This window comes from Monomorium pharaonis, chromosome 6 (genome assembly GCF_013373865.1).
Source record: "Monomorium pharaonis isolate MP-MQ-018 chromosome 6, ASM1337386v2, whole genome shotgun sequence".
Classification (NCBI taxonomy): domain Eukaryota; kingdom Metazoa; phylum Arthropoda; class Insecta; order Hymenoptera; family Formicidae; genus Monomorium; species Monomorium pharaonis.
This window is the reverse complement of record NC_050472.1, coordinates 25,789,029-25,805,888: the sequence shown is the minus strand read 5'-3', so window position 1 is coordinate 25,805,888 and position 16,860 is coordinate 25,789,029. Positions and strand designations below refer to the sequence as shown.

Here is a 16,860-nt window from a genome sequence, read left to right as displayed (position 1 = left end):
GTTTTCACAGGGTACCCCGTAACGTAGACGCCCCGGGGAGCGAAATCTCTAAGTAAACGCTTCCCACTCGAAGCGCGTGCAAGACGACGCGAGCGAGGTACGGGCGAACGGGATTGATTTCGCGGCAATTTAGCTACGAAAATGAAGCGAGGGCTCTTAACTGTTTAATTTGGTCTCGGGTAACGCTCGAAAAGTCGAGTACCGAAAGACGAGGAAGTCCGACCCTCGAGTGTATCCCGTTCGAGTGTCCTTCCAAATCACGTTTAATCTTCGACTGCGCTCGAGACAATTTTCAAACGGGAAACCGACGGCCACTCCTATCTCTCGTCGCCGAGAGAAGATAATATCTTATTTTGCATAACGTTATCGATACCAACGTGTCAAGACATGTTACGCGATAACGATCAGCGGAGTCGCTGGTTCGTTTATCTTGCGCTCGCGCGCGCGCGTCTCTGTTTACCTTCGTGAATTCCTCAGAGAATTAATTTCGAGCTTTATTCCGCGAGGTGCGACGAAATCTCACGGTTCCCTACAAAACTGCAATTAGTTCCAGTACGTGACTCGTCGTCGTCGTTGTCGTTGGGGGCGCACCCGTAGCCTTCCTTTCGCACACGGAAACGCTGAATCAAGTTTCGCGCGGGCGAGTTAAGTTAGCACTTAATTCGCCGAGTTTCGAGCCTGTGAAACTTCCAGCAGCTGAGACTAGAGAGCGAGGAAGGTTCGGGAAAGAGGGAAAGACACGTACGGGATGAGCCAGCCAGAGTAAGCGACGAACAAAGTACCACGGAAAGAATCTTATGATTCTTGTAACGAAAGATTTTCAAGAGACGTTTCATTTTAATATGCAAACTATACGTGAAAGAGACGAGCCAAAATTGCAAAATGTATCGTTTCGTAACTAATCCTCTCTTAATAATCATTCAAGTTCTCATCAAAACTTATTAGTTTTTAAAAGAATCGAAGAATCCGACGACGTCTGACTTTGAATAAAAAAACTCTATCAAGATAAAATATTTGAGGAGAAAGAAAAAGAGCTATTAAATAAATGTATGTTCAGTTTCTATTTGTTTGCGGTCACGAAGCGCTCAAGTCAAGTAAATGGGTGCAGACCTAATTAATGACAACGGTAGATATCGAGGAGATAGCCGTGCAAGTACTTTCTTGTAGCCCAGCACTCTGGCCGAGTTCTTTTATCGTCCGGGAAGGTGGAAATAGCGCGCTTTCGACCCCGAGCTCGTCCCAGACAAAAGAGAAAAAAAAAAAAAAATAACGCGTTGCTAAAGCTCCTGATAAACTTTTTCGACAGTAGAAAAGAATGGTAGGAACGGGCGGAACGGGCTTGAGACAATGTAGATCGGTTGTTAAGATACGACCAGAGGGAAGGGGGGATCGGTTCATCTGACCGGGGGTGCCGGAGGGAAGTATCGAAAATGCGGAGGTGAAAGTCACGGAGCAACGAAAACGGACCGTGAGGGTCAGCCGCGCGCGAAAGCTGGGGTGAAAATCGGAGCGTAACTTTCCTCGGGGTGAATTTCTTTTGCCGCGGATTCCGCGCGGATAAGCCGGAGTTTTATGGGCGAGTTGTCGAAGAATTCCGGAATACAATAAGCCCTCCGGTCGGTGGAACTCGCGCGACAACGTGAAACCCAGATCCCCACTGGTATTTCAGAATATTCCGTTTTTCGACTCTCCTCTCGAATGCGACGGCGAGAGGAGAAGCGAGATAGACACGCTGGGAGAAAATATGACAAAGCCGCGGCTTGGAATAACTCGGTCCAGCTACCATTGACATATCGCAGTACCTGTCGCCCGATTAAATATAACCGCTAGTAATGCGGGGAAAAAGCGCGTCTCTATTGCGCGTCGGCGTTGACCCGTGGAAGTTCAGCATAGAAGAAATGTCACCGCTGGACACAAGATGCACATATCCCCCGTGAACGCAAGCGCCTGTGCAACGATAACGACACCGAGGTCCCCGAGACTTTTCAGAAAGAGAGAGAGAAAGAGAGAGATTGCAGGAAATGCGATTGCAAAACTGTTTAAAAGGGCGTCGACGTAAAAATAGTATCTGGCGCGCGCGCGAGAGCGGCGGGCCGTGAAGCGCGGATAACCGAAGCTCCCTTTGAATGATCACTCTCGGCGGACGGGCTTTTAAGCTTCGCGACTCTGGCCGTACTTTCCGCGGAACATGCGGATGCTGAGATAAACTTTGGTTTATTTAGGACCTCCGTACAAATCCGCGGAGGAATCGCGTCATGCAGGGCACGTCCGAGGGCGAAAGGAAGATACGGATTAATTTTTGCGCGAGTGAGAGAAGACAGATTGCACCACTAAAACGTATTTCTTTTTTAACAAAAGTTTATCAAACTTTACGCGCGTGATAGAAACTCTACTGTTGTACTGTAACCGTGCACTCGTGTTACACTTTTTCAGTCCGTTATTATTTCTCCGCTACTATAAATGCATTGTATCACGTTGCTCATTACCGTAATAATTTTCCACGTTGCTCACGAGAATATTTACAAAATATGTCGGAGAACGAGCGCGTAAGAACGGGGATATAATATTTGCAGGGCTAAGACTACGTTTTAACGAAACGTTCGCAAATATAGGTATTTTTTACATCGTATTTGTAAAACGTGAGTTTATTAAAGGTGCGCAGTGCATTCTTTCCACGTCGACTTTTCGCAACGCATTCCACTCTCTTCTCAATTGTTTCCCGTGCTTTTCTCTCTTTTTTTTTAATAGCTCACGGCATAGAAAGCTTACGATATTTACTGCGCATTACACGACCAAGAGTAATATGGAAACGAAACACTTTCGTAGAGTTCCTCCTCTGCAGCAAATAACGGCCGTTCATTCTTCAAATACGTAAAAGCGTAAACAATAATTTTACTGCAGGTGTACTGTTCCGTAATCACGGACACTCGTTCTTATTACGCAATTTGCCCCTTGGCAGTTCATACGCAGGAATCTAATAAGAAACAAAGCACGACGATCAAAGACGAGACGAGCCATTGTAAAATTTTACTACTTAAAATCTTTCGAAATTATAGAGAACGCTGCGATAATTTCTTGACAAACTTCTATTTAACGTTTTAATGTAAAGATAAGACAGAAAATAGCACAGAATACCTCTTAAGGATTAGCAGAGAATTGTCGAATACGTACTACTAAAGTTATTTTTTATTATATTTTCTGTAATAAAAAATAAATTCTTGAAAAAATAAATTATTTATTATTTATTTCACTTTTTGTTTCTAAATGTTGCTTATATTTGGTTTATTTGCGTTGCCTGAAATTTCTAAAAATTTTTGCACTGTGGAATGAGATAAATATTTGAGTGTTGGAGAGATATAAAACAAAGATGCTAAATGCAAAAAATGCAATCAACGCAAACATATCCATTATATAAAAATATATAAAATATTGATGAAATGTAATATGATTTAGACGACCGACACATTCAGCAACTTTCGCCTATGTTATATAATAATTATATATGAAATTATTGCATTCTCTCGCATTTTATTCTTATTTCAACATAAATATGCTGTTGGAGGATTGAAAAAGTTGATTGAAAAAATCATCGACACTACGGGTCACAGAAAAGCATTCCGCGTCACGATGCAAGGATATCGCGGATAAAGTTTCAAATAGCACGGCACGCTATTTCATGCGCCATTGCGACGAATCGTGAATTCTATTCCATCCACATATTGCTTGCCATATAAGTTGGCACGGAGAACCTCGTGTCACGACGGGAAAAGAAGTGTTTGCGGAGGTGATCTGACATTGCGACGTACGACGACGCGATGTACGTACACGCGTTCGAAGTTTTGCCCGTCGGTGAACACAGCCGAGGTTCGAGAAGCAGGCGAGGTAAAAGAGCCGCGTGAAAAATAGTTGACGCAAAATTGAAAGTGCGGAACGCGAAACACGCACGGCCGGCGTGGTCGACGCCATTGGCGGGAAAGATGCCTCGAATGGAAAAACCGGAGGGAGAAAGGGAGAAAGAGAAAGAATAGAAAATGAGAAAAAGGTAGAATCGGACAAGCTCGATCGGGACTTTCGTTTTATGCAAACGCGAGCGGAAACCCCCACTTGTAGCTGTCGATTTTTCAAAGACCATCTCGTGCACGCGTTACACCGCCCGTATATACCCTCATATCCGCGCGTACACGCGCGCGCGCGCGCGCGTGTAAATCGATGCCGATAGATCGCAAAAGTTCTAAAAGCCCGCGTCCTTCTTCCGGAATGTCGATCGCGCTTCGCATTCCGCCGCTGGTTATCTATCTGTATTTATATTGGGAAACTTTATTCCCGTATTTTCGCGGAAGCGGAGAGATACCGACGACGTTATCGACGCTACCGATTTGAGTACACGGCACAGGTAAATCGATAAGGACGCAATCAGCTCTCAATTCCCAAATATATATTTTTTTCACGAGTTTGTTATCCGATCGCCGTTTGAAACATGGCATCCGTACTTTGCACGCTGAAAGAGGGATTCCGGTCGCAGCGTTGCGGCGATTTCGTACCATTGACACGCAGTGAACCGCAACTCTTTCGCTTAATTACCCGAGTTTCAAGAGCCGGCGAGCACGCGCTTGGTAAAATAGAATGGTCGTCGTTGAGCCCCGATCAATCGAAGCGATCGACCGATCTCCCTTTTTTGGCTAATGACCGCGTCGCTTTCGTTTCTCTCTCTCTCTCTCTCTCTCTCTCTCTCTCTTTTTCACGTGGCGACTCTAGAATTCGTACGAATCCCTACTGAAAAGGTCAGATAGTACACGAACGATCGCGCGAGAATTGCGAAAGGACTGGCGGTGGCACTTTTAGTGAGGAAATTACCACGATATTATTCCGGCCGGTAAGGAGGTACGGTTATTACGGCGGTTATTGCAAATTATGGTGCCACTATGTGGAACGTCGACGCTCTCTCACCCTCGCGAACGATATATACAACTTGGTGGTGGTATGCGCGTCGGCTCTTCCTCCCTCTGCCTCACTGCACAAAGACTCCTTGTAGCTGTAATCGATAAGTAATGTGCCGTAATCGTACGTGCGGTTAATGGCCAGATTTAAAAAGTACGCCAAGTACCGCGGTACTCGGTCGAGTTCACAACTTCGGTGAGTTCTCGTCGCGTTAATGGGGACTTAACGGCCGCCCTTCCTCCCGTTCTACGACAACGGAGAGGCGGGCGATCAGCATAGACTGGCTGCGCGGCGTTTCGTTTTTCAAATGGCTACATCGGCTTCGCATTAGGGAGCTGTCGGGCGTGCGCTTGTTGAAAGCTCGGTTGGTTTCATGGCACGTGAACAGGGAAATAGCTTCACACAAGGGCTTTCGCTAAAAATGTTTCACGCCCGCCAAGCCCACGCGAGATCCATCGTTTGATATTGTTTATGAATGACCCTTTTTTTTATCCCGGCGCTGCAGCATCCCAATTCAATCAAGTAATCGTTTGATGTGCTCGTCAAAGATGATCTCGTGTGGATTTTTGGGAGAATTGTTCGCGCCTATTACCGCGGTGATTACATTATGGCACAAAGCGAGTTCGACATTACGTTAAAAAAAAAAAAAAAGAAAGAGAAGAAAGGACAAAATAATCTACTGAACGAGCTGCACTTTACATAACGAAATAATTCCGTCGATGTTAACGTTTTATTGTTATTTTGAGAAACATTAAGGTGCTTTAGGCATGTTACCCCATTTACGGGATACAAAGAGCTTGATGTGATTTTTCCGACTTTTTTATTTCTTCGCCTTCATAGCCGCCTTTCACGATGATAACATTCTCCCGGCCTTACCCTCGAAAAATGGCGGAGCCTCCTCGCGGAAGGCAGCGATCCATCATAAATTTAATATTCGAAATTTCACGAATGTTCCGCGCGCTTTGGGGGCCATTCGTTTCCGGCAGCGATATAAATCTGTCCGATAATGTACTAGGAAATGCAGTTAGTGAAGCCGAAAGTCACATAGCTTTCGCGGATACGCGGTTTAACGGTAAAAACGGCGGAGAAAAACGTAGAAATAATAGGTCCGCATTCGCGTATAAAAATAGCGAGATTACATTTTGTTCATATTTTGTATTTTGCGCGAGCAGTATAAATATATCGTATCTTTGATATTTGTTTTGTATATCTCTCTTTACATTCCCTTTTGTATCTCTCCTGCCGCGTAACACGGCGTTAGACGACAAAGCGAAGTTACGAACGGAATGAATAATCGCGTAGAGCATTTAATAAATCAAAACGTCAAGATAGAAATTGTTCGGTGATTCGTGCGCGCAGATTAGTCGTAATTTTGGAAGCGAGAGACTGCGCGTGTTTTCCGTCCGACGCGCGCGCTAGACCTCCACGTAAGTAGATTATGCATTCGTTCCGCGAATGTTATTATCCTTTGATTAGGCGCCTCGCAGCAAACCAATCTCGCGCAATTCGTAGAGAGATACGGACGGGCGCGTAGTTCGCAAAGCCAAGCCCCGGCGCGATGCCCGCGCCCGTAAATGTTTTCGCGATCGTTACCGCGGTGATGCCCGTATTTTGCAACGTTCCGGTGATCCGACGTGAAACGCACGGATGGAGACGCGGGGCGTTTACCCGCGTTCCCCTGCAATTCGAATTCGCATTCTGTCCGTAAATTCGACCGACGTCCATGTTAACTGCGTGTAACGCGTGCCTTACACAAAAGCGGAGTGAAAGGTGTGCCTCACGAATTTCGCGAAAAACGCATTTTTATCATCACGCTTCTCTATTCATAGGATGTATTTTTCGGTTTTCGGGATGCTTCGCGAACCTTTAGAAATACGACCGTAGCGCGAGACGTTGAAAATTAATTCGGAATAATTAATAAAATTTTGATACGCTTGATTTTGCCGTCTCCAGTTTAGTGTTAAAAAATATTTTCGAGAAAGAAATTATATTTGAGAGATGAAAATACCATTACAATGCAATAACAGTGCCAAAATTGGAATAAAGATTTTTCGTTCTCTTGCAACACGATTTAACTGCTACTAAAAGTTGTTTTCTATTTACCAATTGCTTCTCTATGTTCTGGTCAGATATTCTGGTTCAATTGAAAATCCAATTTTGTCAAAAATATCATGACGTATATTTTGACTATTTATATACAAAAAACTGGAAAAAGATTCAAATCAACGTCAAAACAAAGAGAAAAAGACATTTCACTACGAGAATGATATGTGCTAGGAAATTTCTGCGTGTATCTGTGCACGGTAGTTTTGTATTAATAACAGGCTAAAAAAGGAAGACGATGCAGGTACGGTGATTTAAAAAGCGACGCTAGACTCGCGCGAGCGGCTAAAAGGTCTTGGAGCTAAAGGCTCGTGGCTTGATTCACACAGAATGGTTAATTACATTAACTAACTTTTGCGGCAGTGCGCTCTCCAACGTCACCCCTAATCCGAGACAGCGGTTTGTCTCTGCTTTCTGCAACGAAATGAGAAACTCCTCGCCGCAGTCGCAGCCGAGCGAGAACGTCGCAACTCTCGGTCTGGCAATTAACACGAGCGATTTTTTCGCATTACGCGCGGGTAATTATCATCTGCATTTCAATGCGCGGCATTAAACGCGGCCGCAGTCGATGTATCAGCGCGAGCGAAAAGTTTGCTCGATTAATTAACGCTGAATGCGATGGCGGGCATCGTTGTCCGCTACATTATTCGACGCCAGCCGTATTACCGCGTTCTATAGTGCATAAATAACATTCGCTATAGTAAAGGGAGTGAATTTCAAGGCTTTTGATGTCAAAATGCTGCACAGAATTTGTATTTGACATTAATATTCCTTAAAACAAATACTTAAATTTTTCATTTTTGAAAAAAATTATTAAAATATATTTTTGTTATTCCAATTTTCGCTAATTGTAACTTCCATCTCGTTAATAGAATATATAACAGCTAATAATAATGTCTTTTATTTAATATAAATAAAAGTGGCAGTCATTAATTCTTATTTGTACCCTTAGCTGAGGAACAAGCGATTAAACGTGTATTCACCCCGAGTTTATTTCGGAACTTTGAGTTCATTTGAGAGTTAGGTACGCACAATCACGGTCTCAAGTTGTGTCGAACACCGTAAAAGTTGGTCCGATCGCGCGAGTTCGCTGCCGCGAAACGACAGAATCAGTTTAGCCCGCAAACGAAGCTCCGTCGGCCGCGGCGGCTAATCCTAGATCCGCAAGTAAGTTCACGCCAGGGGTGTAAACCCGAGAATGTTGCGGCTAAGCAACGGCGCCGCCAGCCTCTGTACGGTGCCTTGCGGTTTTTGGGGAGGGATAGGGGATAGGTCTCCTACAGGGAGTTTATCCCGACGATTCGTTATGGTAAAAGCCACGCGGGTTTGAGATACAATAACAGGACAAGGTACATTGAGCGTAAAAGACGAGAGATGCAACACGCGGCGCGAAAAAGAGAGGCGAAAGGAAGGCTGTTGCGACAGAAAAGAGCTGATGAGACGTTTGCTCCTTTCGAACGTCTGAGAGAGAGAGAGAGAGAGAGAGAGAGAGAGAGCTTCTATGAAATGGCCAGAATAAACTTTTTTTATTTTATCATCCGGCCATTCTGCGAGCTACTCCGGCGTGCTTGCAAGCGTCGCGACCGTAGGTGAATACGTAAGATGGAGCACGCGATGCACGCGAGTGTATACGTATGCGATCGAAGTAGTATAACTCAACGCGAGCCTCGCTTCCAGGCCGACTCTCTTCGAGGTAGACTGGTTGCATACTATAAACGGCATACTTCTTTCGGCTTCTTTTGCCGCGGCTAATTAAGTACATCGTACTGAAATACCAGCGTAGCCGAGAGTTTGGAAGTGAATCTTTTTCAGCAAACAGTCTCGTCATCAAGTCGCAAAGAGCATCACGTAAAAAAAAAGCACGTCGATTTTGGTTTTCCAAATTGCACGTTGCGCTGCGAGCTTGGTGGCGCGGAAAGAGTCGGATAAGAGCGGTGATAACCGGCGTGGGGCATTTCGCTCTTCCAGGAACACGTTTATTTCAGATGCAGAGAGAAAGAGAAAGAAGAGGGGAGTGGGACGGGGGTACGAAACGGCGAATACAAAAACCGGCAAAGCGACAGAACAAAATGGCACCGTAGCACAGTGGCACGCGCGAGCAGCCGTCACTCGTCATTACGTCGTACTCGTTTTTTTTTTGGATTGCATTTTCCTCGCGTAGTTCTTCGGTCGCGGATACAATACGCAGGCCCTTTGAAAAGTTCCGGCGTCTACTCTGTCAATCATTGATAAAAACGGCGACAGGTCGATGGAGAGTTTGCGAGAATGTAAATTATCACGTCCGGACGATAAATAATACGCGATCTGGCCGAGTCCAAAAGTGCAGGCGGTTTATTTTGCGCGCGCGGTCTGAAAAAAAAAACGACGAACAAAAGGGAAACGCAAATGATCTCGCGAGGGGTGCAACCCGCACGCACGTTACCTGTCTAACTGCAGAAATCCGCTCGACTCTTCTATACCTCGCGTTTGTGTAAAGTGATACGACTTTTTTTGCTGCCACGCGGGATCCCCCCCCCCCCTCCGCTGCTATGAATTTCTACGCCCGTTGAATGCCGTGACGTTTGAAAAATTTCTTCCTTTACATCAAAATACTTTTTGAAAGTCGCCCTTGATATCTCCCTCCTCCTGACGCACGATTCCACCGGTTATCTCAATCGTAATGGCGGTGTATTATGACGACGGGTCTAACCAGATTCGTCGAGAGATATGATTACGATAGAAACGAGTTTTTCTTCGCTTGACATGCCGATGAAATATGATCACGGCAACCGACGTTCGTGGGAGGGTCGGGGCGGGAGACGAGGTCGTAGGGGATGTTGTAGGTATACCTATACCAAGCGCCATCGTTCAGCGTGCATAATGTATCATAAAACGCGGTGGCGGGGTTATTTTTCGGGAAACAACGACGGTAACTGGCCGTTTCTATCGCGTTCGGTTATGGGGAAACGAGATATTTAGCTGTTACATTTTCTCTATGCGGTAAACAAAAATAAGACGAGTACGTTCGGAATCGAGTTAAACGATGCGACAGTTTCATCCGGAGAGATGTGTCGTTGTTCATTTTAGAATTATGCTTTTAAATAGATTTCCTGCATCTCTTTTTAGCTATGGTATCGCCAGTTGTGGTTAATATCCCGTCAAAGTAGAAGCGTCGAAGTGTCGGAAGTTATAATTTCTGACTAAAGAGCATTCACAGATCGAAAGGTAGAGTATCAAAATATCGCGAAACTTCGTAATTTGGCGTCAACAGACTTTCTCGAAATACGATTGCCGTAAGTAGGTTCATTTGAAAATTCGCGGGACCATTTTCCGGATGTTCCCGAGCAGCCACCGGGCTCGGGGTTCTCTTTATGGCGTCGAAAAATCTATTTACCGTTTGCCTCGCTCGCTTTTGGTTGTCGTGCTGAGGTCGAGCCGTGGAGAATCCATTTTGCAGCGTGACGTAGAAAAGCGGGACGTTGACGTACCGCGCGGCCGAGAGAATGACAGAATAAAGGAGAATAACGGAGAGAGAGAGAGAGAGAGAGAGAGAGTCAGAGGAGAAGGACGAAAATGCGGGCCATGTTACGCGTCTGTATCTTGTAGATGCGTCTGTATATATGCGCTCGCGCGTGTGTATGTATGACATTACACAAAAGGTACTGGCGCATACACTATATGAAGCGCGCCACGCCGAGCCGGAAGTGACGTGTGATTTGAAAATATTCGCCGGCTACGTCATCGCGAATTACCGAGCGAATCCCGTCGTTAACCGGGCGGCATTTTTCGCGTCGTTCGGCACCGTCGTCCCTCTGTGTTACGTGAACTCGCATGACACGTGAACATTCTCGCTGACCCGAAATACGGGGAAAATGCGATGGAGAAAGAGAGAAAAAAAAAAAAAAAAGATGCAATCTTGATAGAGAGCCGCGCACTCGTGTCCTTTTAGAACCCGCGCGCGAAAGACGCTCCTTTTTCACTCCACGAAGACGTCACCATACGGACAGGCGAGCCTCCGAGGAAATCTTCGCAGTCGACCCGAGCTGTTTCCTTTTCCTCGAGTTAGACGGGACGGACGGGACGTATCTGCATTAACTATGGATTTCACTCATCCTATTGCTATCGCCCGAGCTATCCTGTCCCGTCGATCTCCTTCTCCTTTACTTTTCTTCTTTCTCTCATTCTTCCCACTTTGCGCGAGACTTCTCCGATCCCCCCCGTTGTTTTTAGTCGCTCGCTTTTCCCGCCGCGTCGCCGCGATGAAGAGCGAAGTGCCAATTTTCCGTACTTCAAGCCAACCGATAGGAAGCGGCGATCGGCGTTGCGTGAATTAAAAAAAAGGGGGGGGAGAGGAAAGACAAAAAAAGCGGCTGTGGATTTCCCCTGCGTGTTACCTGAATGCGACCGGTGGCGCACGACGGCTGGTTCGAGTAGAATTGCGGAAAACAGAGCTATTGAATTCAAATCGGCATCTCCGCTGGGGAAAATGATTCGTTCCGCGCTGATCCGCTGATTCCGGGCTAGCTCGTCACTCGTTACTAATGGAACGCTAGTTCCGCTACGTTACGGGCAGCAGCGCGCGCTTCGTTTTTTTCTGAAAGAGAGCCCGATATTTCGATTCCTCGTGATCGTTAACTCGATCACGATCGGATACGTATCTGTCGGGCGGCGAAACGTACGTTATTAAAAATGTAGTTCTCGCACTGACCTTTCAATTACCTACTTACCGTTGCCGCATTGACCCCGGCAACAGCGGGTCGAGCACGCGCGCGCGCGCGCGCGCGCGCTTTTACACATCGCGCGCTGATGTGACATTATCGTTTCCCATCGCTGAAACTCGCAAAGCATTCAAATCCGGCGAGAGCTTTCCGACAGCCGAATTAGGATTACGTCGCGACGTAATTAATTGACTGAAATGCCGGGGATGTATCATCGTCATTACAGAGTCAGCGTAAAGCTCGCCGGATTACCGACTGCGGCGACAGATTACCGTGCGTAATGATCGCGCGGCTAGCATTGCTCCCCGCGATCATCCGGCCCTAAATAGACGTTTATTAACAATTGCGACGACAAGAAATGATCATGGTGTTCGTAAGGCTACACGATCTTTTTTTTCCAATCCGAGGCTCGCGAGGCGTCGCCCCGTCGTCGGTCGAGTGTTTAAGCGTAGGTCGGTCTTAGGGTCCGTATACACTTCGGCGGCGTCTCTCTCCTAGATCGAGCCTAGCTCGAGACCGGCGACCTGGTCACTTCCGGGGTAAAAGTCCGAGGCGGGGGGCGAATCGCACGCAAGCGATCTGTCTTTTTCGACGAGAGAGATCGCGAGCGCTCGATAACGCGCGTGCCAGACTGGACTTTCGACCGTTCGCGTATTTTAATCGCGAGCGAGGTGTCGGGCCTCGCGTCCCTCGTCGTCGGGGCGACGCTGACACGTGGTGTTCGCGCGGTACGGCACGCACGCGATTCAACGCGCGCGCGATGCGTGCGCTCGTCATTTCGAGAACGCCGCCGAGAGCCGCTCCCCGCGCGCTGTGTCTATGCTGCTGCACGATGAGCTGCACGCGTTATTACTCTTCGAGAGACGAGTCTTTTTCGTTTTTAACGCTCGACTTTGGGGAGCGGCAGTCACACGCCGGCGGCGTTTCCCTTCGTCGTTCTCTTCGACACCTATATATCGTGTCGCGTGTTTCGCAGTAGTCCGTTCTCTTTCTCCCCGCTTTCGCGAGCACGGGGTATTATATTTCGAAGAAAAGAACGCGTTACGCGCACGGTTTTTCATTTAGTTCCTCTCGCTTTTCCTTATTCTTTTTCGCACCGTATAACGCGAGAGTCTCTTTGCACTTGCGCGCGCTCGCAACGAAATTAAACTACGACCACGGCTAATTTCGCGAGGCGATTGCGCGTATAGAAGAGAGAGAGAGATATATATACAGAGAGACCGTGGAAACATCACAACGTGTCCGCGTAATGCGAAAAGAAAGTCGCAAGGAAAAAAAAATTAATTTTTATGAGTATCGCGATGCGCGATAAATTTTTTTCCGCGCGCGGTCATCGATCGCGAGCGATACGGCCGACGGCGTGGCACGTCTCGCAGCTAATAAGTAAACCGTAATAAATTACGAAGATCCAGGGACGTTCGTTCGTGCGAGGGGGATTATCTCGTCCCGTTTAAATAACGCGGCGCTGTACGCTCGAGCGCGGTACGGACGAGCGCGCGCACGGTATCGGCGCTTTCGATCTAGTTTCGCGACGCATGCGACTCGACTCTCTCTCTCTCTCTTTCTCTTTTATAGGCGCGATCGAACGCGAGATACGCGCGTGGAAAAGTGGCGCGTCGCTCGTAGATTTCGAGAGTCCTAGGAGGAGTGCACGCGCACCCCACACACACTCCCCGCGCGCCGCCGGCTTTTCGCGCGGCGGCGGTCATTGTCCTCCTTGAGGTGCACGAAGTGTCTGTCCATAGCGGGGGAGGAAACTGTCCGTTACCGTGCGAAGTCGGACGCATGAGAGTCTTAGGCTTTAACACTAGCATTTTTGGTCGTTGATCTTGATTTTTTTTTTTACTCACCGGTATTCTGCGCGATAATCGGGTCAATCGCCAGCAACACGACGAGGAAGATAGGAGTCATATTGACCACCTTCTTTCCCGCCTTCCCTCGATCACCCGTGATCACTGCACACTTAACACCACCGTCGCAGCGTGCCACCTATGGAAAAGATAAACCACCTTCGTCATAAACATACCACCTTCATCACAACAGGGGGAGAAGAGGGTGAGAATAGATGCAGGACGAGACACCGTCCCCCGTCTTCCTGACGAAGACGCTGGCCGTAGGTGTGGTAAACCTCGACGATAGTATCCTCTCCCTCGTCGCACACACAGGCGCCGCGGGGAGAAGATTCTTTCCGGGAGAGGAAAAGATCGGGAAAACACTGTTGAATATATTCTCGAGCAGTACGACGCGCAGCACACGATCGGCGGCGCTGAAATTAGCGCGCGCTCGCAAAATTATTTCTCTCCTTTTTTGTTTTCAATAAAAGGAAGGAAGCATAACGGGGTTTGAGCTACGCGTAAAAAAATACTTGTTTCTGACAGCGTTTACGGTATGACTGTACAAAACGACGGAAGGACGTGAGAGTGTTTATTCAACGGCCGTCGAGGAAAAGTATCGACACACGCCATTTAACACTTTCTCTCTCTTCCTCTCTCGCGCGCGCACGCACAGTAAAATATTCCGCGAGTATATCGAAAAGCGGTCGGTGTGGGCGGTCGTCGGCGTTAAGGAAGAAAGAAACGCGCGTTTTCCTCCGAGTCGGTCGGTGACATTGCAATAATGGCCACGATCGTTGTGCCACTTTGTCGCAGCGATCCGCTCTCTTCTCTTCTCTCTCTCTCTCTCTCTTTCTCTCTGCGAGCGAGAACTATTTACATTCTTTCACCGTAGCGCCGCCCGCGTTCGCTCGTGTTCGTTCTCGTCGGTTTAATGGAAGGATCAATTTTGGAAGGGCGTCACTTCAGGACTGGCTTCCGAAAGCCGGACGTCGCGACGTATTTCCCAGGAGGTAGAAAATATCTCTCTCCTTTATTTTCCCTCCGACATTTCTCTGCGTTTCGTTCACGGATTTTCCTTCTTCTTTTTCCGCTCGACCGAGTCGCCTCTGGTTATCCGTACCTCGTGTCGTCGTGTTTTCTTCACTCTCGACGCCGCTAATAATAAAGATCGTCACTAATAAGCTATGCGCGGCGTTCGATAGTTCAAGAGAGCTGCACACTACGCCCGATGGTGCTAATGGACCATCTGCCACCTTATCCGACTCTCCTCTGCCGTTTCTTCTTCCTCTGTTGACTTTCAGAAATCCCACATTCTTGTCTGCGGGCCTTTCCCAGTTGCGATTATCTCGACTCTTTCTTCCTGTGATTCCACGACCATCCCATATTTTTCGCGCGTACCACGCTCCAAGCCGAGAGCCCTCACGACAAAGCTTCCGCCGAGCTTTGCCGCGCGAGACGTTGACCCTGGACCCGGCGCTGGCCACGATTCCGGCTCGCGTTACATCCTCCAGGTAACTGAGTGTAATTGTTCTGCTCCGCTTTTCCGCGGCTTCCACCGTGCGAGTAGACTTTTCATTTTCCACCCGGCGCTCCTGGTCTTCGCGTAATATCGTATTTTTCTTTTGATTCCTCGTTAAAAAAAGTATATGACGTAACTCCGCTAATGCTGAAAGTTCGCAAGTAGAATAACTGGTTTTTGGATGAGACTGACTGATGCGCCGCGACACGAAACTTTTCCGTGGAACAATGGCGAGGTGGTGCAAAATAGATAGGGCGTATAGGCTATTTGATTTTCGCCGAGAAAAATGCGAACAATCTGTCCCGTTTAAATCGAGCGGAACCCAGCGGAGAGTCGGACAGAGAAATCTTGCGGAAAAAAGAAACGAGACGAAGGGTTACGATTAATGGCGGCTCGCGTGATTATATTTATATGGCAGTTTTATAGAGCCTGTGGTTCGTTGCACTCGCGACTACGGGCACCTTCGAATCTTGTTTCGTGCTACCTTCCTCGCCGCACGCGACGTTACATTCTCACCATCCGATCGTTGAGAGTATATTTTCCACGATACTGTCCGCTGCATTTGTATGTCTTTCTTCTCAGCTTTTGTCCTCGACAGCGCGGTGCTCGACGTCAACAGCAGGAGGTTCAATTCAATTTCTCGAATTTGCAAATGTTCGCGTCCCTGACCGTCCTTCCCATTCCTATCGTTTGATTTCTTCCGGGATTCTTTGATTGCGCCGCGTAAATTTTTAACAGCAACAGACCTCTCGGCGGATATCTATACGCATCTGCGTGTTTGTCTCTCACAGCGTAAAACTCTAAATAATGCCGTGTGTTGTGTGCGTTTCTCTTGTGCAAAAGGCGAATCAGTCCTCTTCAGAGAGGTCCGTCTTCATAGAAGTTTCACGGTTTCCGGTATCAAGGGAAGGACTCGAGCAAACGCGAACCTCGAATTCCTATCGCGTACTCGCGACTCAATTATAAATTACTCCGGCGAGCACATGAGATCCCGCGTTAAGGGTAGTTTTCTGAACGCGCGCTGCGGCCTGACTGACTCACCCCCATGCCCCCCGACGACACCCCCTACCCTGCTCGTCCACCACCGACATTCCTGACGCAGGCGCGTCGCCCCTTCCGCGGCCTCGCGTTCGCCGTATGTACATGTACGAATTCGCGCCAGACGGACCAGATTTTACGACGATCGGGAGATGCCCCTAGTTCTTCTTCTTTCTCTTGCCTTTTTTTCTCCTCACCGGACTGAAGTCGTGAGTTACGAGCGAGTTTATGCATTCAAAGACGTCGGAACGTAAGTTACGGAGGAGAATCTGTCGGCCTTCGATATTTTTCAATATTCTTCGTGGCGCTTCTATCAAAGCGTTTCATCCCATCTACTACTGTTCTTGTTAAAGTGATAATAAAAAAATAATCTTCTTTGAAGTGTGTCGTAAGTAACGGCTCTGAGAGTGTATTTCTCAAAATTGATCGTAAATCATCACGGATCGCTAATGGCGTTGTTGAGAGAAAGAGAGAGAGAGAGAAAGAGACGCGGGAGCAATTCGGAGAGCTGGAGAACGGGGGCAAGGTGGCCGTGAGTTAGGTAGGGAGTTGGTTTCGGCGTTGGTTTAAAAGCGACGCATGCGTCTCCCGCGTAAGGGGATGTTCGGGGTGAGCTGCCGTACTCCGACCGACGTATCGCAGTTTCTGACTTGATGTTTGTCCGCGTGGTACTCCCAGGGATGGCTGTGCCCGTGGCAACCCATGAGGATGCAGCCAAACGTATTCGGAA

General features: G+C 47.7%; 1 protein-coding gene across 10 annotated transcripts in view; it reads right to left on the bottom strand.

Moving 5' to 3' along the window:
• The window catches only part of LOC105840160 (tyrosine-protein phosphatase Lar), a 403,816-nt gene that overhangs the window by 214,713 nt on the left and 172,243 nt on the right, over window positions 1-16,860 (bottom strand). For all 10 annotated transcript variants that reach the window (XM_012686967.3, XM_012686969.3, XM_012686974.3 and 7 more), the window contains one exon: window positions 13,589-13,727. In XM_012686967.3, the coding sequence (XP_012542421.1) occupies window positions 13,589-13,649 (61 nt within the window). In that variant the 5' untranslated portion in view covers window positions 13,650-13,727. The remainder of the gene's footprint in view (window positions 1-13,588; window positions 13,728-16,860) is intronic.